Raw genomic sequence first — 25,645 nt, forward strand, 5'->3', positions numbered from 1 at the left:
ATTGAAGCTGTTACAAAGGTCATATATCAACGATGAACGGTTGTCATCGTACTTTTCCCCCCAGGCAGTTCCGTGAGAGTTGAAATCTTCATGATTTCTTTAATGTGTGCAAATATGCGTTGACAAAAATAAAAACCCACCCCCAAAAATCATTAAAATCACTCAAAATCTGGGTCATGCGGACTCAATCGAATCTATTTTTCAAGTGCATCTGCCTTTTTTTCCCATGCTGTCAAATGTTTCTCCTATAAAAAAGGGAAACATTTTGGTGACTCGGGCTTTGTTTATTTTCCTTTTGTGACCGAACTAGAATTGAAATAAATGTTGTATTTTGGGTATTGTATTGGGTATTGGGTAGTTGATTAATGAAAGAAAAAAGTTCAAATAATATAAATCTAGTGTTCAGAATGAAAAAAACCTAACATTTGGTGAGAAATAAAATTACAGTTACAATTAAGTTTAGATAAACTTAGAAGTCAATATTACTAAAATTTCAGAATCTACCAAAATGTCAGTTGTGCTAATGTTGATGAAGAATGTAGTACTTTCATTTTATTTAATTCGATTATTTTTGCCTTTCATAACAATACTTTCTCTATGTAGTGGATTATTATAAGAAAAGGAGCACTTTTGTCCCCTTCTGATTATCTGATCTCTTTTAACATTCCTATTGGATTCTTTTTGACAACCAAATTGATTCTATCAGCATAACCCAGTCCAAAACCTTCGAGAAACCACTCGTTTCTTCATATTATGGCAGTTGGAGCTGTGCGGTATTATTAGCAATCGCTATTGAAGCGATATAAACAAAGTGCTGTTTACAATGTATCAAAAACAGCATATAAGCTTTTTCAAAGCTTACAAGCTGAGATCAATCGCTTGGTGCTAATTTTGATACCAATGAAAAACAAAATATTGTTTTTAAATACACTCGACAAAAAAAATAGAGGAACAGAATGCGAAGTCGGAAATTTTGAGTGATTTTTGACATGCTGTAACTTTGTGAAAAATCGACGCATTACGATGGGAGGTTCATCATTTTGAAGCTACAACTTTCAGATATTAGAATATTTTTCGTACATATTTTTATCTTTGTGTGTGTGTAGGTGTAGTGGGCAACAATATCGAGAGGAAATAAAAAATATATTTTTCTTTGTTTTTTCCAACAATATTCTGTAGTAATACAAATTTTTGCTAACCAATACAACAGCAAATCCAATTAACCTCATCAACCAACTTTTATTTGGTTCCAAGAACGTTCCTGTAGGACCTTTCCACACAGATATATTTCAGTTTGAATGAAAAATTATCCCTTTGACTTTGATGATGAATAATCAATAAACAACCATTTTTTCATTTCTTTCCGATATTGTTACCCACTACACCTACACACACAAAGATAAAAATATGTACGAAAAATATTCTAATACCTGAAAGTTGTAGCTTCAAAATGATGCACCTCCCATCGGTATGCGTTGATTTTTGACGAAGTTACAGCATGTCAAAAATCACTTAAAATTTCCGACTTCGCATTCTGTTCCTCTAATAGTTTTGTCGAGTGTATAAATAACCGCACACGAAATGGTTGAATTATATAAATAAAAATCAATAAAAGAGAAACAGAAACGAATTTCGTAAATCAAATTAAAATAGAAATTCTGGCAACTCACTATGAGTTTCGTTAATACGCAACGTATCCTCAAAACAAAAACAAAATATAGGAGGTTGCGTTCCGCATTGTTGACGTAGAACTATGCTGTAGTTTAATTCAAGTCGCTTGTTTATAATCGCGGATATTTTTTTATAATGCTACGAAAATTTTGAAATAACCATTCTTTTTTTATTATACAGGGTTTTCCAACTTTAAATTCCGAAAGTAAATTGAAATAAAATACATTTAGAATTCGAATTTCGATGAAGTTTTTATTTCAAATTAAAGTTTGGTTTATGCCATTATGTGTGAAATACAACATCATTCAAATGTCCACCTAGGGCTTCCTCGCACACCTTGATCCGGAACAGGTAATTTTCGATGACTTTTCGGCACATATGGGGCGGTATCTCGGTCATAACTTCACGAATGTTGTCTTTCAAATGTTCAAGAGTTTGCGGAGAGTTGGCATATACACGGTCTTTCGCATAACCCCACAAAAAAAAGTCTAGCGGGTTCAAATCGCATGATCTGGACGGCCAATTGGCATCACCAAAACGCGAAATTATGCGTCTCTCAAATTTCGTTCGCAATATGGCCATGTTCGGTCGTGTTGTGTGGCACGTGGCGCCGTCCTGCTGAAACCACATGTCATCCGTATCCATATCTTCAATTTGTGGCAAAAAAAAATCGGTTAACATGCGGCCATAGCGCTCACCATTCACAGTTACCGTCTCGCCGTCCTCATTTTCAAAGAAATACGGCCCGATGACTCCACCAGACCATAATGCGCACCAGACAGTGACTTTTGGCGGATGCAATGGTCTCTCAACAATCACGTGTGGATTTTCTGAGCCCCATATACTGAAATTTTGGGTGTTCACATAGCCACCGAGCTCGAAATGTGCCTCATCGCTGAAGAAAATTTGATGCGAAAATTCAGTATTTTGCTGCTGTTGTTCGTTCATCCAATCGACGTATGCCCGACGCATTCCATGGTCACCACGCTCTAATTTTTGTACCAGTTGGACTTTATATGGATGTAGGTGCAAGTCCAAATGCAAAATTCGCCACAATGATGTGTTTGACAAGCCCAATTGCTGAGCACGCCGTGGAATCGAAACACTCGGGTCATCCTCCACACTGGCAGCATTACGATGATGCACAGGTTTCACAATATCCGCTACGGATCCAGTTTGTTCGAATTTACGCACTACATTAGCGATTGTGTGCTCTGTAGGCCGTCCATGACGACCAAAATCCGTCCGTAATGCTCGAAAAACATTTGCCGGTTTTTCATCATTTTTATGATATAATTTAACAAAATTAACACGTTGTGCGATGCTAAAACGATCCATATTGTAAAATGGCAGACATTCAACTAACGATATGACGCTTTGGTTGACAGCTATGTCAAACGGTTGTCAGCGCAGGGCTGTATACTTTCGGAAGCCCGAAATGGAAATCCCTGTAGAATTCATTTCATTCCTTTTTTTATCATCATTTTACGATAATTGTTTGATGATTCATTGTTGTGCTCGCAGAACAATACATGCTCGAGATAAGCGCAGCTGTCATCCTTAGTGGAGAAAGTTTTGCTACTGGCAAGCGAAACCAATTCACATACAACATTTCAGAACGACATTTACTTTCTTGGTGACTAAATAAACGGAATAAACTCTATCTGTTAATCTCAACAACCTCGAAAAGAGTAGCACTGCTTCATTATGATCAAGATTAGCGCAAATGCAATCCTAGTTGGAAGCAGTTTTGCGACTGGCACGCGAGCCCAAATAAATTAATAACTTCACCATAGCGTCAGTTCAATGCATTGATGACAAAAACAAACAATGTTAACTGCTTGAAAAAGGGTGAATATTTGCCTCAGCAGAGATTCATTACCAATACCCTAGCGTAAATATTTCCCTCCCGCTATCTCCCCTCCTTGTTTATATTTATCACTAGCTAACCCGGCAAACTTCGTCCCGCCCATTTACTTGATTAATTCTCGAGTAATGCAGAAATTTGTGTTTTATTTGTATGGCAGCCACCCCTAAGAGAGGGGGGAGGGGTATCTAACCACCATAGAAACATTCATTGCACCCTAAAGTTTCCATATGCCTAATTTGGTTTAATTTGCTTGATTGATTCTCGGGTAATGCAAAAATTTGTGTTTCATTTGTACGGCAGCCCCCTCTAAGAGAGGGGGAAGGAGTATCTTAACACCATAGAAACATTTATTGCATCCTAAAACCTCCACATGCCAAATTTGGTTTCATTTGCTTGATTAATTCTCGAGTAATGCAGAAATTTGTGTTTCATTTGTATGGCAGCCCCCCCTTTGAGTGGGGGAAGGACTGTCTAGCCATCATAGAAACATTTATTGCACCCTAAAACTTTCACATGCCAACTTTGGTTTCATTTGCTTGATTAATTCTCGAGTAATGCAGAAATTTGTGTTTCATTTGTATGGCAGCCCCCCCTTAGAGAGGGGGGAGGGGTCTCAAAATATCACGAAAACCTTCCCCGGCCCCAAAAACCCCTACATACCAATTTTCATGTCGATCGGTTCAGTAGTTTCCGAGTCTATAAGAATCAGACAGACAGACAGACATCACTCCATTTATATATATCATCAAACAATCATCAATCATAGCATAAAAAATTAGGCGATTGTTGCATCGTTACAGAGCCAATGCATACGGCAGCAGATACAAATGGGGTTTCAGCATAGCGAAGATGCAAATTATTGGGCGGAATAAATTTCGCCGGGTCAGTTAGTTATTGATAGTTCATATTTACTTCTTGCAAAAAATCGCGACTCACCAATCGAAATCCAAGCACTACGCGAATAGAAAATAAGCCTTACTTGCCCCGTTGTATCGATAGGTAAATCTGGCACAGACTTCCCCGCGAACCAATCGACATCCGATTTGGGTCGGTTTGTCCTTGTACTCGTTCCACATGTATTCCGTGTCCGGAACGTTGCTATTATCTGTAACGATCAGTAAGTGTTCCGAAACAGCGGTGAAGCGAACAAACGAATCAGATAAAACGACAAACTCACTCGTAACCACCAGCGGATGGAAACACGGTATTCCGGTTGCCTTCTTCAGCAAATTTTCGCAGGTAACATTCTTGAACGGACTGTCTTTGTTGTACTTCGGCCCGAGCCATGTGAACCGGAAACAGTAGGGATAAGAATCTGCTGGGGGGAGTGTACTCGTTTGGAAGTCATCCTCGGTTTCGGCTGACAAAAAAAAAGCGAGCAATGAATCTTCGGAAGCAGTTCAACCTCTGTCGCTCAATTACCACTAATCATCCAGCTCAGATGAAAGAGCATCACCACCAGATAATAATATGAATACATTCTCTAATAATTTGGAAAGCTTATCTGAGATTTTGGAGTTTTTTTTCGTATCCCAAAATCACGTCAATAAATCATAACTGAAGGTAAATATGACACCACAACGACTGCGAACAGTCAATCAAGATGCCAACGAGGGTGACAATTTCAAGAATGGGTACTGAAAAATCTCAATAATTTTCCTTATCTTATCATATTGTATTGGCGGAATAGGAAAGTACCTTCGACGATTGAGAGCTCTCGTGTGGCCTTATCGGAAAACGTGTTTGAAGCAGATATCCAATCGAAGCCGTTTCAACTAGTTTATGGTTTGTGAAATATTTCGCTACAGAGCATAGGCTTTATAGTAGGAAAAGCACACTATGCGGGTTTGTGGATTGGCTTTCCACCGTCGAAAAGCCCACGCTGGATAATGAAAAGGAGGAGGAAGGATGTTGAATTAAAAAGACTTTAAACTCTGGAGAGTTCATTCGTCTCTAATAATGAAAGTGAAACTTCCCGTCTTTAAATAGCGCCATGTATCATCATTATTCTAATAAACCAAAATCATAAAACTGATACAGTAATTTGGAAGTAAGAGAGATGAATCGTATATTTTACACATATTTTCAATATGTATTCTATCTAAGTAAATTTACACATATTTTCAATATGTATTCGTTATGAGTAAATTTGATGACTGTCCTTTTACGTTTAGAATGAAGCGTAGGAATATCAAACTATGAGAACGGAAGAATTGTCAAACGATCGTTGTATTTTACATTTCCCTCTGAAATTTTTGCATCTCTCATGTTTACGTAGTTCTCGAACCGCGAGAGTTCATTCACCTCTAGTGTCTGAAATGGCGATTTTCCCAGGTTTCTCAGTTTAGAAGTACGTTTTAGGGAAACATATTCCGGTTTGCACAAAGACAAGCGAGTACAAAAGTACACGCAGCTTGCATATATTTGCAATGCGGATTCCCCCAGGCACATTGATTTTTAAGTCCGTGTTAGGGAAACACAGCCCCCTACTTGCATGTATATTTGCAAAGCGGATTCCCACAAGTACATTGATTTTGAAGTCTGTGTTAGGGAGACACATTTTGGTATGCACAAAAATACCCCAAACTTGCATATATTTGCAAAGTGGATTCTCCCAGGCACATCGATTTTGAAGTTTGTGTTGGGGAAACCGTAAATCGGGCCAATCAAAACTAGGCAGTTAGGGCGTTTAGATAACGCATGACATTTTACAGTTATTCAATTGTTAATCTCATGGAAAATAACATTTAATCAATTGTGATATTTCCTATCAATTTATGCAAACATCTTTCCGTTCTATTAAGAAATGTTTGAGTTATGAGCGTTGGGAATCTTTCATTTTTTCTTGGATTTTCTTTGTTTAGGTTTTCATTTCACTCCCATATACTCCGGTTAAACGTAGTCCCACATCAAAAAAAAAATAATGAGTGGGTTATATATATGATATAACCGCAAGGTTGACGTGGGACTATCTTAGTTTAGCAATCATTTGTTGTATTGATTAAATTTTTGATTGAATGTGTTTGATGAAACAATTTCCCAACTCAATTAAATGTGAGTAAAACGATTGAACAAAGGCTATGTAAGGTCGATTCATGCATTGTGATAGATTATGTTCTTCGTTTCAAGTAAATTTAATGACAGTTCTTTTACATTTGGTATGATGCCTAGGACAAAATATGTGAACGGAAGAATTATCAAACGATTATTTATTTTAGTTTTACCCCTGAAGTTTGCATCTTCAAGTGTATGTACTTCTCGAACTGCGAATTTGCTTGATTTGATTCAGGCACTCAGTTTCGGACATGTACCTTAAACGCATATTATTTAATCAATAGGCGTTATCGCAGCAAATGGTTATCAACATTTTGCCTAATCATCAAATGCGTTGCGTTGAAATTCTATGAGCAGAACATATGAAGGCATATCCTTCAATGCAATCTTGAATAACCGAGCAAAATGTGTGTTCGTACCCGCTATGTAAAACAAAAATGCGGGTGCAGAAGTACCCCCGGCTTGCATGAATCAACAACTTCAACTTCTATAGAACAAAAATACCCCCGACCTGCATGAATTTGCAATGCAAATTTCCCCAGGCACATTAGTTTTGAAATCTCTGTTAGGGAACACATTTCGGTGGGAACAAAAGCTCCCCCAACTTTCATGTATTTTCAATGCCGCTTGGTTTTGAAGTCCGTGTTAGGGAACATATTGACGTAGGACTACGTCTTTCATTTCTATACCGGGGTGTAAAACCAAAGTTTCGAGAACGAAAGCGTTACGCTGGAGACCGAGATTTTGAGCGTTAATAGCTCTTAAACAACTGAACGAAATGGTATGATAAACACTTCATTTGAAAGATAAAATGTCTACGCGTCATATACTTGTTACTTTTTCATCCAAAAACTTGTTTCAATAGTCTTAAAATTGCTTTCAAAACAGGCTATTGAAATCAAAAATCGGTATATAAGCGAGCGGCGCTCGTAAACCCACTCTCATTCTTTGTGTGGACATCGACTGGACAACATCGTTGCTGGACGGGCTGGACGGCGAGGGATCGAGTGCCTTTCTCAAGGCAAGAGGGCGGAGGTGGTAGCGCTGGAGTAAAATAGAGTAGTGTTTTCAAAGGGCCTTTCTCAAGGCTAGAGACGAATGAACTGAAAAAGTTTAAAGTCTCTATAATACAATACCACCCAAACCCACTCAGTTATGATTGAACAGCGATTGGAGCATGTTGTCGCTGTTGTTGTGAAGCTAATTTCGTTTATCATGAATGCGCTGATGAACGGTGTCACCAAGAGCCTGTTTGTGCACCTAAGGCCAAAAGGGAATCCATCAGGAGGAGAGTGATGCCACGGTTCCGCTTGAAACATCGGAGCAGCCGCCACACACACACACACACACACACACACACACACACATACACGCGCGGAATTCTCGTTGCTATCATCGTTGCTGAAAAATAATCTGCCAGTTCCCCTGGGAATTGAAAAATACATTCATGCGAAATAGTTTATTTTAATGTTTTCTATCCATATAACACTGCAACCAAATACATTTGGTTTTGTTATTTTTCAATCAATCGCAATTAACAGGAAAGCTTCTGAATATTTTTTTCCCCATCAGTGGAAATTTTCGTATCCAATATTGGATGCATAATATGAAAAACGGAAAATGTTTCACATCGCGAAAATCAAGTCATTTTCGAGCGATTATTTGCTTTCTACTCATATAATGCTTCGACCAAATACATTTCGTTTTGGATTTTTTCAATCAAGTGCGATCAACGTAAGACCACGTCTATCGGCAATTTATTAGAGGTGCAATGAATCTTTAGGAATTCCCGCTCTACGCGCACTGGCAAACAATGTTTACTCAACAATTTCTCAAACTAGAAATGGGTGTTGTGAGAAAGGATTAGCGAACGCGAAAACGACAAACGGGAGAAAGATACGTTTGGAGGTTGAAGGAAATTGGCAGAAAACTTCTTCATTCTATCATTCAAATAATGTGATTCATACCACATCGTTTTGCCAGAAAGAGATTATTAATGTTCAAAGGAGGAATCGAGTCCTCCGAGGAAATTACCCAGCGCAAATTAGAGTCGACTATCGATTGCGGCATTCGTACACACATAATTTTATAATGCAGTTTCACCAAAGTGATTTCTTCGGATATATTCACTACATCATGTCATGTATTTCATATTCTTCATAAGGAAATCCATATCCATGGCACCTATCGGTAACGAATTATTATCGAAACCACGATTTTCGCTAAATGCTCCTTTCAGTTCGGCCTGTAAAAAACTTTTCTGTACTCTAATTCATCAAATTTGGAGCCCTGAAAAGGGCCGTTGATTATATGCTAAGCTAATATAGCACGCTCTCCTCGGATACGATGGGCCAGCTGGATGTCCTTGGGCATGATGTGACGCGTTTTGCATGGATAGCACACAAATTGGTATCTTCGAATAAGCCTCCTGCAGCGTCATAGCCGCGGAACTTTGGAAGCGCAAGTCGGTTTTGATGTCCTGAGCAATTCCACGATCCACATGCTGCAAAGGTAGCTGCGGATCAGCAATTCGGTCGATATCTGATAGCGACGAATTTCATGCGAAGTTCACGGTCGATAGCGATGTGGTGCGCTTATCCGAGCTGACTTCGTGTGCCTTACCACCGAATGACTAACGAGCTGTCTGCGAAAGACTAACGAGCTCGAGTCCTCACGGTGCGAGAGTAGAGTAAGAAATGAACCAAAGCAAAGGAAGCGTCATTTTATAAACCATAAAAGTATAGAATCTAAATCCCACCCTTATTATATTCGTGAGTATACAGTAAGCTTATACAATAAAGAGGGTGGGGTTTACATTCGATTCTTTTCTGTTTTATAAAATGACACTTCCCTTGCTTTCGTTCATTTCTTACTCTACTCTCGCCCCGTGAGGACTCGTTTCATCGGGACTAAGCAGACAGCTCGTTAGTCTTTCGGTAGTAAGGCACCACGAAAGCAGCTCGGATAAGCGCATCAGCTGCAGGAAGCGTGAAGAAGCCACATCGCTATCGACCGGGAACTTCGCCTGAAATTCGCCGCTATCAGAAGTCGACCGAATTGCTGATCCGCAAGCTACCTTTGCAGCATTTGGTTCGTGGAATTGCTCAGGACTTCAAAACCGACTTGCGCTTCCAAAGTTCCGCGGTTATGACGCTGCAGGAGGCTTATTAGAAGATACCAATTTGTGTGCTATCCATGCAAAACGCGTCACATCATGCCCAAGGACATCCAGCTGGCCCATCGTATCCGAGGAGAGCGGTCTATATTAGCTTAGCATATAATCAACAGCCCTTTTCAGGGCTCCAAATTTGATGGATTAGAGTTCAGAAAAGTTTTTTACAGGCCGAACTGAAAGGAGCATTTAGCGAAAATCGTGGTGTCGATGATAATTCGATACCGATAGGTGCCATGGATATGGATTTTATAATGAAAAATATGAAATATATGACATGATGTAGTGAACATATCCCCATATCGAAGAAATCACTTTGATGAAACTGTTTACCGTTTGTCGTTTTTAATTGTTGGGAAAGGGCATTATTTCTGCTGACTAAATTCCAAGAAAAAATCCATTCCTTCTTTAAGCGTGATTCATTCTGCTTCGGATCAACGGAACAGTATGATAATCATTTCATACAAAAGATAAAATGTCCAAGAGTTATATGATTGCTATTTATTGAGTCGAAAAATTGTTTCAATAGCTTAATGATAGCTTCGAAAATAGGTTATTGAAATCATTCGTATCCGTATGTAGCGCGCCCACTTGGAAACCCATTAATCTTATTGGAATGTGAGATGGGGAAGCTCATACTTACGTCTATGCATTATGCTGTACACTACAGACTTTTTTTCTCCGTACTGATTAAGAAGCCGACCGAACTATCGGTCGACAAGTCAGTCTGCAGTCGGCGAGGGCCCTTAATTTCGTTTTTGCAGGCCGAACCGAAAAAATTTCAGTCGAGTTAACTCTTTTTTACAGTAATGCTTTTGAATCCGGACACTTTGCATTACATTCAATATCATACCACAGCCATAACATTTTTTTCATGTTGAATTTATGCGATTAATAGTTGCTAATATAGTTACTGATAGTTTCTTGATAGTTACTTCGCATTAATTCAACATGCACAAGATGTTGTGGCTGCGGTATGGTATTAAATGTAACGCAAAGTGTCCGGATTCAAATACATTACTGTATACTTACTTCGATGTTATTCGTTTCTCTCTCAGGGTAAGCAACGAATATAATAAGGGTGGGGTATAGATTCTATACTTTTATGGTTTATAAAATGACGCTTCCTTTGCTTTCGTTCATTTCTTACTCTACTCTCGCACCGTGACGACTCGTTTGTTTGGGACCAAGCAGATAGCTAGTTAGTCTTTCAGTGGTAAGGCACACGAAAGCAGCTCGGATAAGCGCACCAGCCGCAGGATAGGTGAAGAAGCCACATCGCTATCGACCGGGAACTTTGCGTGAAATTCATCGCTATCGGAAGTCGACCGAATTGCTGATCCGCAAGCTACCTTTGCAGCTTTTGGATCGTGGAATTGCTCAGGACTTCAAAACCGACTTGCGCTTCCAAAGTTCCGCGGTTATGACGCTGCAGGAGGCTTATTCGAAGATACAAATTTGTGTGCTATCCACGCAAAACGCGTCACATCATGCCCAAGGACATTCAGCTGGCCCATCGAATCCAAGGAGAGGGTGCTATATTAGCTTAGCATATAATCATCGGCCCTTTTCAGGGCTCCAAATTTGATGGATTAGAGTTTAGAAAAGTTTTTTGCAGGCCAAACTGAAACGAGTATTTTCGTTTGGATGCCATACAGCATCGAGAAAATTCCGGAAAGATCTAATCGTTGCTGAAAAATAATCTGCCAGTTCCCTGGGAATTGAAGAATACATCCATGCGAAAGAGTTTATTTTAATGTTTTCTAATTATATGGCGAACACAGCGACCAAATACATTTGATTTCGTAATTTTTCAATCAAGTGTAATTAGCTGGAAAGCTTCTGAAGATTATTCTTTCCCATCAGTAGGATATTTTCGTATCCAATATTGGATGCATAACATGAAAAACGGAAAATGTTTCGTATCGCGAAAATTATATAATTTTCAATCGATTATTGCTCAGTCGCCGAAATTTTCATACTCATAGAGTTCATTCTCCTCTAGTTTGCCTTCCAAATTGCCATCGTAAACCACACCTTCTCTCGATTCAATCACGCACGAAAAGCATACTGAAATGATATTCTGGTGGTGAAACCGATTCATTTTTCGTGAGGCGTCGTGCACAAATTACGTAACGCGATAAGGGGGGAGGGGGTAGATGTTGCGTTACTTTCTGTTTATTAGAGATAGGAAATTGCGTTACGAAGGGGGGGGGAGAGGTGGTTCAAAATTCGGATTTTTAGCGTTACGTAATTTGTGCACGACGCCTGAGGACATCGACAAGACAACATCGTTACTGAACGAGCTGAACGGCGAGGGATCGAGGGATTCATTACCTGGCCTGACCTGACCTGAAATGCAATCAGTTTGTTTTAACTGTGAGGGAGCGCAGAAAAGCCGATGCTGATACTCTCGTGACCAAGAGAGTATCAGCATCGAAAAACGGTTTCTCGGGAAGACATAGAAGCAGCCGCCACACACACACATACACGCGCGCAACTCTTTTAGTTTGCTGGTTATCGAGAGGAAACCTGGAAAAAAAATGATCGTTGCTGAAAAATAATCTGCCAGTTCCCCTTGGAATTGAAAATTACATTCAAGCGAGTTTATTTTAATGTTTTCTATCCATATAATACTGCGACCACATACATTTGGTTTTGTGATTTGTCAATCAAGTGCAGTTAGCAGGAAAGCTTCTGAAGATTATTCTTCAGAACAAGGTTTTTTGTATCCAATATTGGATGCATAAAACCTTGAGTCTCCAACGTAACACTCTGGTTTTTGAAGTCACCCAAATATTTATTTATTCATTCATTCAGGATGGATTTAGATTCAACTTCAAACAAATGATCTCTAAATCAACGATAGTCCTACGTCACCCTTGCGGTTATACCATAGATATAACCCACTTCCTGTTTTTTTCAGTGAGAACAAAAGTCCCCATACTTTCATGTATTTGCAATGCCGATTTCCACAAGGCTGCTTGGTTTTGATGGTCGTGTTGGGAAAACCGTAAATCGGGCCAATCAAAACGAGGCAGTTAGAGCGTTTAGATAACGCTCAACATTTCACAGTTATTCAATTGTTTATCTAATGAAAAATAACATTTTATTAATTGTGATAGATGCGTAGAAACATTCCCTATCAATTGATGCAAACATCTCTCCGATCCAGTAAGAAATGTTCGAGTTATAAGCATTCGAAATCTTGCATTTTTTCCTGCATGTTCTGTGTTTAGGTTTTCATTTTACCCCCGGTATATTCCGGTTAGACGTAGTCCCACGTCAAAAAAACATGTGTATGACTTTTCGAGGTTCATTAGATAGCGGCAGCTTTACGGATTCATAATCTGTTCGATTTTTTTTTTGTTTCAGATAACTAGAAGTACGCCATGGCACAACTTTTTTTTGAACCCCTTCACTTCATTAGCTTGTAACTATTCTAATTATTAATATTTCTTCCGTTCAGTCTTTGTTTTATTGTTAACAGATAGATAAACAAATAATGATATAACGGATAGTGAAAATATTCTTTGTTTTATTTTTTCGGAGCTCGAAGAAACGTCCTAAATGTGTGCCTCTACACTAGAATACCCCCTTAAGTATTGACATGGTTGAGAGAGTTGTGGGATCCAGTCACGGAATTTTCGTCCAAATAGAATCTCGACTGAAGAATACCCTGTTGCCGGATGTGGTGTCAATGTATACACGTAGTTATATTCTTAAAAGCATTTGTTACGTTCTGGATTAATTGGTTGAGTTCCGCAATCCATAAGATTTTGAGAATGCTTCGATTTTGATGCTCGATCTCACCATTGGCTTGTGACTAATATAGCGTGGTATGACGCCGCGTTAATCCACAAAAGTCTTCCATTTCTTTGCTGAAGAAGTTCCTTACGTTATCTGTCACCAGTTCTTAACTTCATAAAAAGAGGACGCAATCTGTTAATAATGTGTGATGTTGTAGTTTGTCGCATCACTTCGTCATTGACTTTATACCGGCTTTAAGGGCCCAAAAGCAGATCTTCCTATGACTCTTGCAGTAGTTCTTTAATCGCCATTGGTTCCGGAGATGCCGCTTTCCAACTACTTGGCAACCCAAACAGGTACGTTCTCTACATATATATATCCATTGCTGGCAGAATAATCTGTATTTATACAGATTTTTCAGACTTTTAGAAACCAAGAATCTGTAGTTACAGATTACAGTTTTTCAATGTTCCATACAGATTTACAGATTATCCAGAACTTGGACGTATTCGCAAATAATATCCGAAGTGATAAACCAACAAATTTCAAAAAAAGATTGCGTAGTCCTACGTCCTAAGCGGTCGTGTCTAGGATACAGTACCCTCGATTTTTTTTGTAGGCTAAGTACTTAACGGATTGCCCTCGTATTTAAATTTGATACAGATTTTCTGAGAAAAAAACTAAGATAAATTTTTCTTTTTCAAACCAAAAACACAGATTTTATTGTGGCAACCCTGGCAGCTGGTCTGAAATTAATCCCTTATTGTCTGGTCTTGTCTCAGAGAGAGATATGCGATTATGCAAATGAGGTTGCAAAGGATCCATCAATGCTGCTACAGTGTAATTCGATATTAAATAGCACAGGCACCATTACTGGAAGACGTAGGCCTACGTCAAAAGGATTAGGTAATAAGTGCTTAGGTTTTCGTTATGGTCAGTGCCCAGTGGGTAGGCTATTCGAATAGTATCTATTTGGTTGTCAAAAAGAATCCAAATAAATGTCAATAGAGATCCAATAATCAGGAGGAGGAAAAATTACTTTTCTTATAATAATAGAGGAAGTATTGGAAAAATTAAATTGATAAAAATTAACGATCTACATTTTTTCATCCATTAATGCTAGCGTTTCAAATCATGACGGCCCAACTGACATTTTGGCAGATACTGTAATTTCAGTATTATCGACCTCTAAACATATAAAAATATTGTTTTAATTCAATTTTACTTCTCGCCAAATGTTTGGTGTTTATCATTCTGAACGATAGAATCACATAATTTGAACTTTTTTCTTCCATTAAAACAACTAAAAACTCCAAATTACACAAATTATAAATTAAACAAATTAAAACAAAGCACGAGTCACGAAAACGTTTGATCTCTTCATGGGAGTAACATCTGACAGCATGAGAAAAAGAATTGCAAGAACTTTTTTTTCGTGCAAAACGCACTTGAAGAAAGAATTTTATTGACCTCGCATGACCCACAGGTTGCCACAGGTTTTCGGAGCCGGGGAAGGTTTTCGTGATAGTTTGAGACCCCTCCCCCCTCTCTAAGGGGGGCTGCCATACAAATTAAACACAAATTTCTACATTACTCGGGAATTAATCAAGCAAATGAAACGAAATTAGACATATCGAGGTTTTTGGGTGCAATAAATACTTCTATGGTAGTTAGACTCTCCACCCCCTCTCTAAGATGGTGGGGGGGGGGTGTTTGCGCTAACGAAATTGATCTTCGTTCGAAAGTGGAAAGAAAACGTGAATGTGAAAACGAAAAATAAATTTTGGGCGAGACGAAGTTTGCCGGGTCAACTAGTACCAAAATAAATTATATGAAGAGCGAATTATTAAACTCTAGCGAAAAGAGGAAAACAAAAGTACTCAATTTATGCAAACGACATCAAATTGAAGATATGCGCAATATTTTTAAGCTACAATGAAATCAAAACGAGCAGTTTTATAATACACTATATGTACCCTCAACTGCATGAAACAGTTAACCAGCATCACTAAAAATATTTTGATCGCATGGAAAATAAATGGAAAATGACGTGCTGTTACTCGATAGTAGACTTTATATTAACGATCTAACGTACAAATCTACACCTAGGCGGCGCTGCGGTGAAAGTGATGATGGTTTTAAATTTTGCCATGTGAGCTTATGGAAGGTTTGTAGTTCTTTCCATTAATCACAATGTTATAGTCATGAAAGATCATTTGATTGCGATTAGTTTGTAAGAAATTTAATTCTGCGCAATTCTATATATAACATGTTATTTTCTCACCTCTTTCAGTAGTGAAAATTGTATAAATGTTGACAATGGTTGAATCAAAATAGAAAATTCGAGAGCACAATCCAAAACAAGTTGAAAAATGCCTGTTACCTACATGTGAGAACTTCCTTCGAAATACCGGAAGTAAAATATACGTGATTTGTTTTTGAGTTTTAGGTTACCTTATCATCATTTTCTTAGTTCAAAAACAAAATCCAGATGTCTCACCGATCGTTTACTTTAAAATATTTACGTATATTTTACTTCCGGGCTTTCCAAGGTAGTTCTCACATGCAGGAATCGTACATTTTTCTACTTGTGTTTGATTGTGCTCTCGAATTTCCTTCTTTAATTCAACCATTGTCAACATTTTTATAGTTTTCACTACTGAAAAAGGTAAATAAATAACATGTTATATATAAAATTGCGCAGAATTAAATTTCTTCCAAACTCATCGCAATCAAATAATCTTTTATGATTATAACATTGTAATTCATGGAAAGAACTACAAACCTTCCATAAGCTCACATGGCAAAATTTAAAACCATCATCACTTTCACCGCAGCACCGCCTAGGTGTAGATTTATACGTTAGATCGCCAATAGGTTCCGCAACAATCTAAAACAATTGAAAAAAAAAGGATAATTTTAGTAAATATATTCATGTCCAATATCCGTCGCTCACGAGTTCCAATTTCTGTTAAATTTTCGCAGTATTGCCGTATTGTTCCCTACTGTTCCGTTATGATTCCGGCAATGTTAAAAGAAACATCAATTCAAGCATCACCCGGATTGTACTCAGTGGTAATTCCATTCTCTCCCTCCATTTCTGAGTATCAATTATTTATATCGGCTCGCAAGAATTCTTGACCACAATATGAACAAGTGTGAAGAGTTACTGCGTCTAGCTCCGGAATACGTGTCACATTGGGAATGTATGTCTGATTGGATTAATGTGTCTCCCCACTGGTACCAGACCAACATAGATCGTGTCGTAAACCTGATTGTACTCTTCCGATTCGACTGATCCTACATAGATTGTTTATGAGAAGTAGCAGCTAGTGATCCCCGATAATCGTTCGATTAATCGATTAATCGAATACTTCCTACAGAAATCGATTATTAATCGAACGAATACTGCACAACCAATAATCGAAGCGAACGAATAATTTACGTCGATTAATCGATCCAAACGCTGAGAGAAAAAAACGTACGGCCGTTGCAGTTTTAAGTGCGATTCACATACAACATACACGTCACGTTCACGTCCCGTCACGTCACGATACGTCAATGATTCTACCATGCAATTCTCATGAAAACATTCACATACACCAGCAACGTAACGACCCGTCAGCATACGTTCAACGAAAACGACCGGCAGGGTTTATACAAAAGAATAATGACGGAGACGGACGGCTCGTTTGGTTTTTGTCTGGGCTTTGTGTCTCGGCTTTTGTTTTGATTTGATTGTAAAGTAATTTACATCTACATCGACATTAAGCTAATTGAACAGATCTGTGATGCAACACGTTTAATTAGACATTTTTACCTCTAGTTGGACATTTTTGTAAACATTGAGTTCGGGGCCCAAATTATGGCCCCACATTGAAAGTCGCCACCAGTCGCAAAGGTCCTATTACTGGTCAAAACCGACTCCAATGCGACACTGAGTGGCGCCTCAGCATATCGCTTTACAAGTAACTTACTGTACTTTTTATGCCAACATATCTCTTAGTTCCAAATTTCGGAGTGAAAATCATTCGCGACTAGTTGAAAGAATTATTCTATTTATTATTATTATTGCATAAGGGTCGGACTACGGGGTATAAGCATTTAAATAATTGAATTGAATAATTGAATTTTGAAAAATTCAATGAGAATCATTCATTGAATTTTTTAAAATTTAGAACTGATTATAGGCATGCTGATTTGAAAGAGGGCATTGCAATTTAAAATTGTTGTAGGTGGCGACACCATGAATAAAATTAAATAAATCATTCGTTTAGCATTTGACGTGACGGTGCTGGTGGAAGCATTGACTGCATGTGTGAATTGGTGGAGACGTTGACGGAACGTAGACGTTCTTCTCCGTAACGTGCTATGTGAATCGCACATTATCCTGAAAATCAATCATTATCTTTGACGCTCCCTTAAGTTCATAAACGAAGCTCAATGCCGTCAACGCGAATTGAGCATTCTTTACGACTTTAGGGGAGCGTAAAGGATAATAATTGATTTTCAGGTGGAATTAACATATTTTTGATTCCATATGGCTTTCTAGCAAATGAGAAATATTAGTCTGACGGATTATTTCTCTCAGTATTGCGATTAATCGATTAATCGATTATTTGGGTCGATTAATCGTATCGAATAACGAACTGCTGAAAACTATTCGATTAGCTGATGAACGAATAATTTCAAAAATCGGGGATCACTAGTAGCAGCTCTCCCAAATACAGGTCTGGTACACACGATTACATAATCGAGACGGCTGTCTGCGTAACATTAGGCCGTATGAATAAAAACAAAATTCACCTTTACTTTACTTCATTCGAGCAGTCGAGCAGTGAGATTAAGTTTTGACGTAGGATTACGTCTTTCGGGAACATATTGGGGTACAAATTGACAATCGAAAATCGAGCGCACCGTGAAAATTGTCCAATTTCAAATGCTTATTGCTCAGTCATTTTATAATGGATTGATGAGATTTTTGCGTCATTCAATTTCGGCACTCCATAACAATTTTTTACATTGACTAAAATAATATATGTCATGAAACTAACTATCGAACAATTGAAAAATCTCAACCCCTATCCTAACGGAAATACCCACTTCTGATAGGTCGAAATTGACGACACATGCGGCGGGTCCCTAACAGAGACATCAAAACCAAGCTGCCTGGGGGAAATCGGCATCGCAGATACATGAAAGTAGGGGGAGCTTTTATTCTCACCGACATGTATTCCCTAACAGAGATTTCAAATCCAAGGTGTCTGGGGGAAATCAGCATGTAAATACCCTCGTGGTCGATAGTTTAACTAACGACGCGCACAAATGGATAGTGCTCATTGTAACTAGCGTGGGCATTGCTGATTGCATACGTGCTGGCGGATAAGTTGGGAGTGATGAACGAGTTTTTTTTTTTGTTATTTTCGTTCCAATAAGAATCTATCGATAGGTAGATTGAAGAATGATGTTTCAATGAGCTGAATAGAACTTATTCTAGATGGATTAAAATTTGGAACTTTTATGTTGGTTGCTTCGTGAAATTTCATATCAATGACCGATCATGTCATGTTTTGAAACTTTTAGCAGAACTGTAAGCGTAAAATTGTATATGGTAGCTATTGTGTTAAAATGACTTGAAATATGAAACAATTTTTTTTTCTCCCAACGAAAGTTCATGCGACAAGCAAAATTGGAAAAATGAAGGAGTATTCGAAAAAGTGATTCCACATATGCTCTATATATCGTATTGGGTGCTGTTAGCTCAATTGAAATTCGCCTTGAGGCATGTAGCATCGTGTTCCGTTGGGAAAATTATAAATGAAATTACCTTTTCCATTTCAAATATATTTTCTCTATACTAAAGTAACACTTTTTTCCTGGTGATAAAATTTGTGTTCGATGATGATTGATGAGCTTTTTTTTTCTTTATTTCATCCATACATTACACAGGAGCCATCTCGTCCAGGAATACAGAGGGCGGCTTTGGTACGTGATACGCACTATCTAATGATTAATCACCATCCTTCTATCATTATCACTCGGTTATGGACACTGGTGGAGTGAACAAACATTTCCTAACAACCAGACAAAACTGACCCAAATCATTATCGAAGAGTTTTACAATTTATCCAAAATCAGTATGCAGCAGATAGCCTAACGGAATCCTACGTCAACTATGCGGTCGTGTCTTGGATACAACCCTCCTGTGACTTTTTACTACGTTTGGTATGAATAAAAGAAACAACAAAGTATTTACTTTTCAAAAATGGATGTTTAGCTGATTTCGTATGAATAAAACAGCATTCATCAAGTATTTACTTCGTTGTTATCAAGTATGCTCATGAGCATACTTTGGATCTGAAAACACTATCATTCGTTTTGATGTCATATCCGATTTAAAGTCTGCTTCATTTAATATTGGAACACAAACAATTGCGTGTAGTTCAGTCATTTATTAACGAATTCATAATTGGTTTTTCATATAAATGTAGCATTTTCTTTACTCTTTCATAAAAAAAAATTTAAAAAATTATTCATTGCTGTTTCGAAGAAATTCTCGTACTTTTCCCGTAATACGGCACATTAGGCGGCGCACACCCTTTTCGTCCACCGTTTTGGCGATTTGATTCCACCAGTTCTTCATTTGAGTCATGTTCCTAACAAGTTTTCCCTTTGCCTTAAGCCTCCGCTTCGTGATTGCCCAGTATTTCTCTATCGGCCGGAACTGGGGGCAGTTTGGGGGGTTGAGGTCCTTCGGTATTACGCTGACCCCGTTCGTTGCGTACCATTTCATAACCGTTTTGCTGTAATGGCAGCTTGCGAGGTCCGGCCAAAACATTACTGGACAGTCGTGGGCACGAATAAACAGCAGAATCCGTTTCTGTAGGCACTCTTTTTTGTAGACTTCTGATGTCATTGTCTTGTCAGTGAGAAATACTTTGGTTTTCTGTCCACAACTGCATATCCCCTGCCAAATCATGTACTTGCGGGCGAATTTATCCGCAAACACGAACTTAAATTTTGCAGGTACATCCCCCCGAGCCGTCGCCAAATAAAATTTTTGACCTGGGATTTGCCCAAAGTCCGCCTTCACGTAGGTCTCATCGTCCATCAGAATACATCCGTCGAACTTGGTCGTACAGCTTTCGAGCACGGATTCTGGCCACATTGTTCTGCTTCAGCGTCCGATTTGGCTGTTTGCTGGCTCGGAATGACCTTATTCCTTCCCGGAGACGAATTCGTCGCACCGTACTGTGAGCGGCCTGGAACTTATTGGCCAAATCGCGGTCTGAAAGATTGGGATTCCTCTTGACGGCCTTGATGACTTTCCCACGCAGTTTCCGGTCGACAGTTCCACTCCGACGATTCGAATGCGGCTTCCGAGCCGTCGTCAATGTTTCCTTGTACTGCTTGATAACACGCCATACGGTATTTCTGGGCATTTTAAGCTGTTTAGCTAGCTTAGATGCCGACAACAATGGATTTTCAAGAAAACTGTGCACAATTTTATCTCTCCGTTCGGCTTCCATGGCGGTTGTTTACAAAATGCTATCGTTTGGTGTTATGACATAAATACATGGTGAAAGGTAATGAATTTCCCGACACGTGGGTGAAAAAAGTTTCCAAATCCGTCCACTAGGAGCGCCACAATGAGCAAAAGAATTTGTTCCAATATTAAATGAAGCAGACTTTATGTTTAATGCTGCTATCTTGCGCTTGAAGTTAAACAAGTTAACGATCCGCATTGATGGCATTGAGCTTCGTTTACTAGTTTAGGGGAGCGTAAAAAAAATTGATTGATATTCAGGTGGAATGAACACGTTTTTAAAATTTAAATTATGAATGAAAAATAACCTTTCCGTACCCAAATTGGTACGGAAAGGTTATTTTTCATTCATAATTTATATGCAGAATGCCAAATTGCATTCTGTTTAAATGAAAAACACTTTTGTTTGCAGGTGGTGAAAAAATCTTGTACGAATATTGTTTTTGAAGACAACTTTATATTATAATGAAAAGTTTCAGTAATGATGTTGGAAATTTATAGACAAAGGGTTAAATAAAAGTCGGAAAAAGTGTTTTAAGTGATTAAATAACATGATGTGAACATTTTCATTCAAATTTTAACATTTGAAAACTGGCTTCGTGTCTTACAATATGATAGGTATTACACTAACGAGATAGGGACCCAAACTATGGTCCCTAATTGAAAGTCGCCACCAGACGTCGACACTATTCCTTTTTCATCGCGAATTCACGCTTTGTCCAAAAAAAACGTTTTGAAACGAAACCTAAACAATCAGTTGATAGATGATTGACAAAGTAAAAACTATGTTCGAATTCGAAAATCAAATTAGTAAAGTAAACTTTTATTCATACGGATTCAAGTAAATACTAGGAAGGTTTACTTTACTTGGAAACGTGCAGAATAAGTAAATACTTTTTTTTATTCATACGACCTATTGTGTTCGAGCATTTTTTAACTCGAAACGAGAACAAATGTCTCGACAAGAAAATTGGTATATAGTGTTTTTTGGGGTTGGGGAAGGTTTTCGTGATAGTTTAAAACCCCTCCCCCTCTCTGATACAAATTAATCACAAATTTCTGCATTACTCGGGAATTAATCAGGTAAATGGAACCAAATTAAGCACATTTAGGTTTTAGGGTGCAATAAATGTTTCTTTGATGGTTAGACACTCCACTTCCCTCTCTAAGGGGGGGGGGGTCTGGGGCTGCCATACAAATGAAACACAAATTACAGGGGGTACACAAACACAAACTTCTGCATAACTCGAGAACTGATCAAGCATAATTTGGGATGTGAGGGTTTTTAGGTATGCAAAATGTTTCTATGATGGTTTGACACCCCTCTCTCCTCTGGAATGGAGAGGGGGTCCCATAAAAATATTACACGTATTTCAACCAAAAATGTTCCAACCAAACATGGCAATTGAAAATTTTCGGAAAACTCTGAAGTAAAAAGGGAAAATTCGTAAAATCAAATTCCCATATGTTCTACGCAAATATTGCTTTGTTTTGTTAAAAGATGTATCCAATCCGATCCATTTTTCGCATAAGCTTCTTTCCAGAAGTGACATCATTTCATTGAACACTGATGAAACTGTTGGTTGAGCCACACCAAGTGAAAAAATTTCTTCTTCATTACATTAATTTGGTACTACCAGAAGATTCAAAACGGCCGCTAATTTCAAAGCTGAAGGAGTAGCAGTGCTTCTGAAAGTTGTTTGGAACACGGTTGTATCCGAAATATTTTTAAATGCTTCTCGACTAAGTCTAATATACTGCCGAAACTTTATATCGGAAACGTATAAAAGACAAACTCACTCATTTTTTCTTAGCGAAAGAAAGTCACTTTTATCCCCCAACTCCACCCTCTGTGGAATAAGCGAACTTTCTTCTTCACTATCGCTTTTGTCAAAAATCATTTCGCGATCTTTTCTTTTTAATCACAATTCCAATATAATATCAAATTGGATTTGTTTTTCGGCATTGATATTTGTAACAGTCATGAAGTTTGCTTTGTTTACAAACCCAAAAATTTGACATTTCTCTTCGAGACAAATTTTGCTCGAAATCTAGTACACTGAAAATAATAACTCGAAAAAGATACATAATGCTAAAATCAATTCGATTCGAGGTAAACCGCGAGTAATCGGTCGAAACCTACAAAACATAGATTTAAGTTGAAATTCTGTAAAAACAAATCATGAATTAGTGGCTCCGCAAAGCTCATGCGATTGAGCCTTACAAATAAATGAATTGGAAAAAAAATTCGATTCGAGTTTGAATTATCTCAAAACGAGTTACTCGTTTCGAAATGCGCAATGTCAACCCTGGTCTAGATAGTCAACTCAGCGTATCTTTTTTGCTCGGGTTACATTATTTCACGGTGGCCCCCAGTTTATTTTGAACTAAACGACGTCCCTGTGCACTTTGAACTGACGTTGTTTTCTCAAACACGTTTGACATTTTGGTGCTTCGTGTCGCGATTCGATTAGCGGCAGCGTAAGTTTTTTAATATCGTAAAAAAAGCGAATCACGAATATTATTGCAATCCCACGAAACCATACTGTTCAAGATTGATAGCGGTTCGTGTAATTCTGTAGCATCTTACTGCTAATAGTATTATTCATTATTTAACGGGTCACCGGTACCTGTAAAGCTAGAGAAATGCACACCGTCCTCATCCGAGGGAACGCCATCCTGGCTTATTCGCTGAGTGTATTGGCCTTCCTGACATTCTGCTGTTTTGCGTCCACCTTCTTCACTGATTACCGGACCAATGCAAAGATAAATACCGTTAAAGTGTTAGTGTGAGTATCAAAGCCTCCCGATCGAGGGGAACCACGTAAGCAGTAATATCCCAAACAATTTTAACCTTTTTCTGTTTTTAAAGTAAAAATGTGCCAGACTTCAGCGCTTCCCGGGAAAAGAACGATCTGGGCTTCTTGACGTTCGATCTGAACACCGACTTGAATGGGTTGTTCAACTGGAACGTGAAGCAGCTGTTCTTGTATCTCACCGCCGAGTACAAAACCGAACAAAATGAACTGAATCAGGTGGTGCTGTGGGACAAAATTATTCTACGCGGAGAGAATGCCAACCTGGACTTTAAGAATATGAACACTAAGTATTACTTCTGGGACGACGGCAACGGTCTGAAGTAAGTAGTTCGAGTACTGTATTTGTTCAATCTAATCTAATTGCGTGCGTGTTTTTCTTGCAGGGGACACCAGAATGTGACGCTGACCCTCTCGTGGAATATCATCCCCAATGCGGGTCTATTGCCAAGCGTATTTGCCCATGGGCACCACTCTTTCAAGTTCCCTGAATCGTATATGCCGTCGCCTGTTTAAGCGACCCGACAATAACAAAAAACTAGTTTAGCGATAAAGAGGCACTAGAAGCATTCAGCAGCTAAAACACCGGAAGGAGCGGTTTTTTCTATGTACGGGTGCATTTCATCGTTTGAAAACTTTAAAAACAATCATCCCTCGTATAATTCACACTTCATCTAACATACTTTTGTTTTCGAGGGAAGCAGAGACAGACGGAAAAATAAATGAACCATTTATAAGTGGAAAATAGTTCAGACATGTCAACTAAATTGTTTATTTCGTTTCTTTCCCTGGTGAAAGATTCCTGGCGGGTTCTTTAGTAGGACGATCACAAAATAAAACTTATATACTGTCCTATCGGCACTTTAAAAACGCTATCCGTTGTTTCGCCATAATGTTTTGCCGTCCAATATACACATTCGTATAGTAATGGACAGTTTGGTTAAGACCCAATGATGGGAATGTGAATAATGTTCGAAGAACTGTTCGGAATCATATCTTCGACCATTGAGCCCATTACTCATTTAATGTCATTCAAAATAACAATCCAACATCGTGGTATTTAATTTAAGATTTATTTATATACAGATTGGAAAGGAATCATGAAGATTGTTATATTTTCTCTCGTCTCTCCATCTCCTCGAGCGCCTTCAGCAGTTCCATGTCCTTCTTTTCGCGTTGCTTTCTTATAACCTCATCAATAGCGTCTCGATCCTCTTGCTTCTCGCGAGGAAAAATTTGTCTTTTTGTATCCGTAACCCAGCGCTCGAAGTATTCCGGCTGATTGAACCAGTGAAACATTGCCACCGGGAAAGCCATATAAATGGCCATCTTACTAACCTCGAGAACCCAACCTCCCATTACAGAATAGGACTAATGACCAGAAAGAATTGTTGAATCTAGAATAAAACCACGTAAGAAGTCTGCATAATTTGTTAAATTACGTAAAATTGTTACTACGAATATAATCAGCTGGAATACTGTTTATTTATGTTTCTCGTATTTTTTTCGATTGTGTTATGACAGTTCCATCGTCTGCCAGCCTCTCTAGCAGAGATGCCAGATCGGGTGATATCATACAGTCTTATACACAGTGATACAAACTCGATTTTGTACGTCCCCATGCAGACCTACTTTTACAACTTTAGAAAGTCGAAAGCAAGCTTTCGAAAGTTCTTCAGTAAGTCACCTCTAATTCGACATACCGAGGCACTACTCAGTTCCGCATTAAGTGCGATTCACATACAACATCCACGTCACGTTCACGT

General features: G+C 38.5%; 3 protein-coding genes across 5 annotated transcripts in view; 1 reads left to right on the forward strand and 2 right to left on the reverse strand.

Moving 5' to 3' along the window:
* The window catches only part of LOC129768083 (uncharacterized), an 83,505-nt gene extending 78,376 nt beyond the window's left edge, over positions 1 to 5,129 (reverse strand). For both annotated transcript variants that reach the window (XM_055769499.1, XM_055769498.1), the window contains exons 1-3: positions 4,964 to 5,129; positions 4,719 to 4,901; positions 4,521 to 4,646 (exon numbers count right to left, since the gene is read on the reverse strand). In XM_055769499.1, the coding sequence (XP_055625474.1) occupies positions 4,521 to 4,646; positions 4,719 to 4,901; positions 4,964 to 5,021 (367 nt within the window). In that variant the 5' untranslated portion in view covers positions 5,022 to 5,129. The remainder of the gene's footprint in view (positions 1 to 4,520; positions 4,647 to 4,718; positions 4,902 to 4,963) is intronic.
* Positions 5,130 to 23,490: 18,361 nt separating this feature from the next.
* LOC129768737 (signal peptidase complex subunit 3) lies at positions 23,491 to 24,646 on the forward strand. Its single transcript, XM_055770585.1, has 3 exons — positions 23,491 to 23,852; positions 23,936 to 24,202; positions 24,266 to 24,646. The coding sequence occupies exons 1-3, from the start codon at positions 23,710 to 23,712 to the stop codon at positions 24,393 to 24,395; spliced, it is 540 nt and encodes a 179-aa protein (XP_055626560.1). The 5' UTR covers positions 23,491 to 23,709; the 3' UTR covers positions 24,396 to 24,646.
* A 287-nt stretch (positions 24,647 to 24,933) lies between these two features.
* Positions 24,934 to 25,430, reverse strand: LOC129770473 (protein PET100 homolog, mitochondrial). Of its 2 annotated transcripts, none has more exons than XM_055773324.1 (2): positions 25,338 to 25,430; positions 24,934 to 25,276 (listed from the first exon to the last, which is right to left on the reverse strand). In XM_055773324.1, the coding sequence occupies exon 2, from the start codon at positions 25,236 to 25,238 to the stop codon at positions 24,990 to 24,992; it is 249 nt and encodes an 82-aa protein (XP_055629299.1). In that variant the 5' UTR covers positions 25,239 to 25,276; positions 25,338 to 25,430; the 3' UTR covers positions 24,934 to 24,989. The 2 variants fall into 2 exon arrangements, with proteins under 2 accessions (XP_055629299.1, XP_055629298.1); XM_055773323.1 differs by having other exon boundaries at positions 25,335 to 25,414.
* Between the last annotated feature and the right edge of the window lie 215 nt (positions 25,431 to 25,645).

Source organism: Toxorhynchites rutilus, chromosome 2 (genome assembly GCF_029784135.1).
Source record: "Toxorhynchites rutilus septentrionalis strain SRP chromosome 2, ASM2978413v1, whole genome shotgun sequence".
Taxonomy (NCBI): Eukaryota; Metazoa; Arthropoda; class Insecta; order Diptera; family Culicidae; genus Toxorhynchites; species Toxorhynchites rutilus.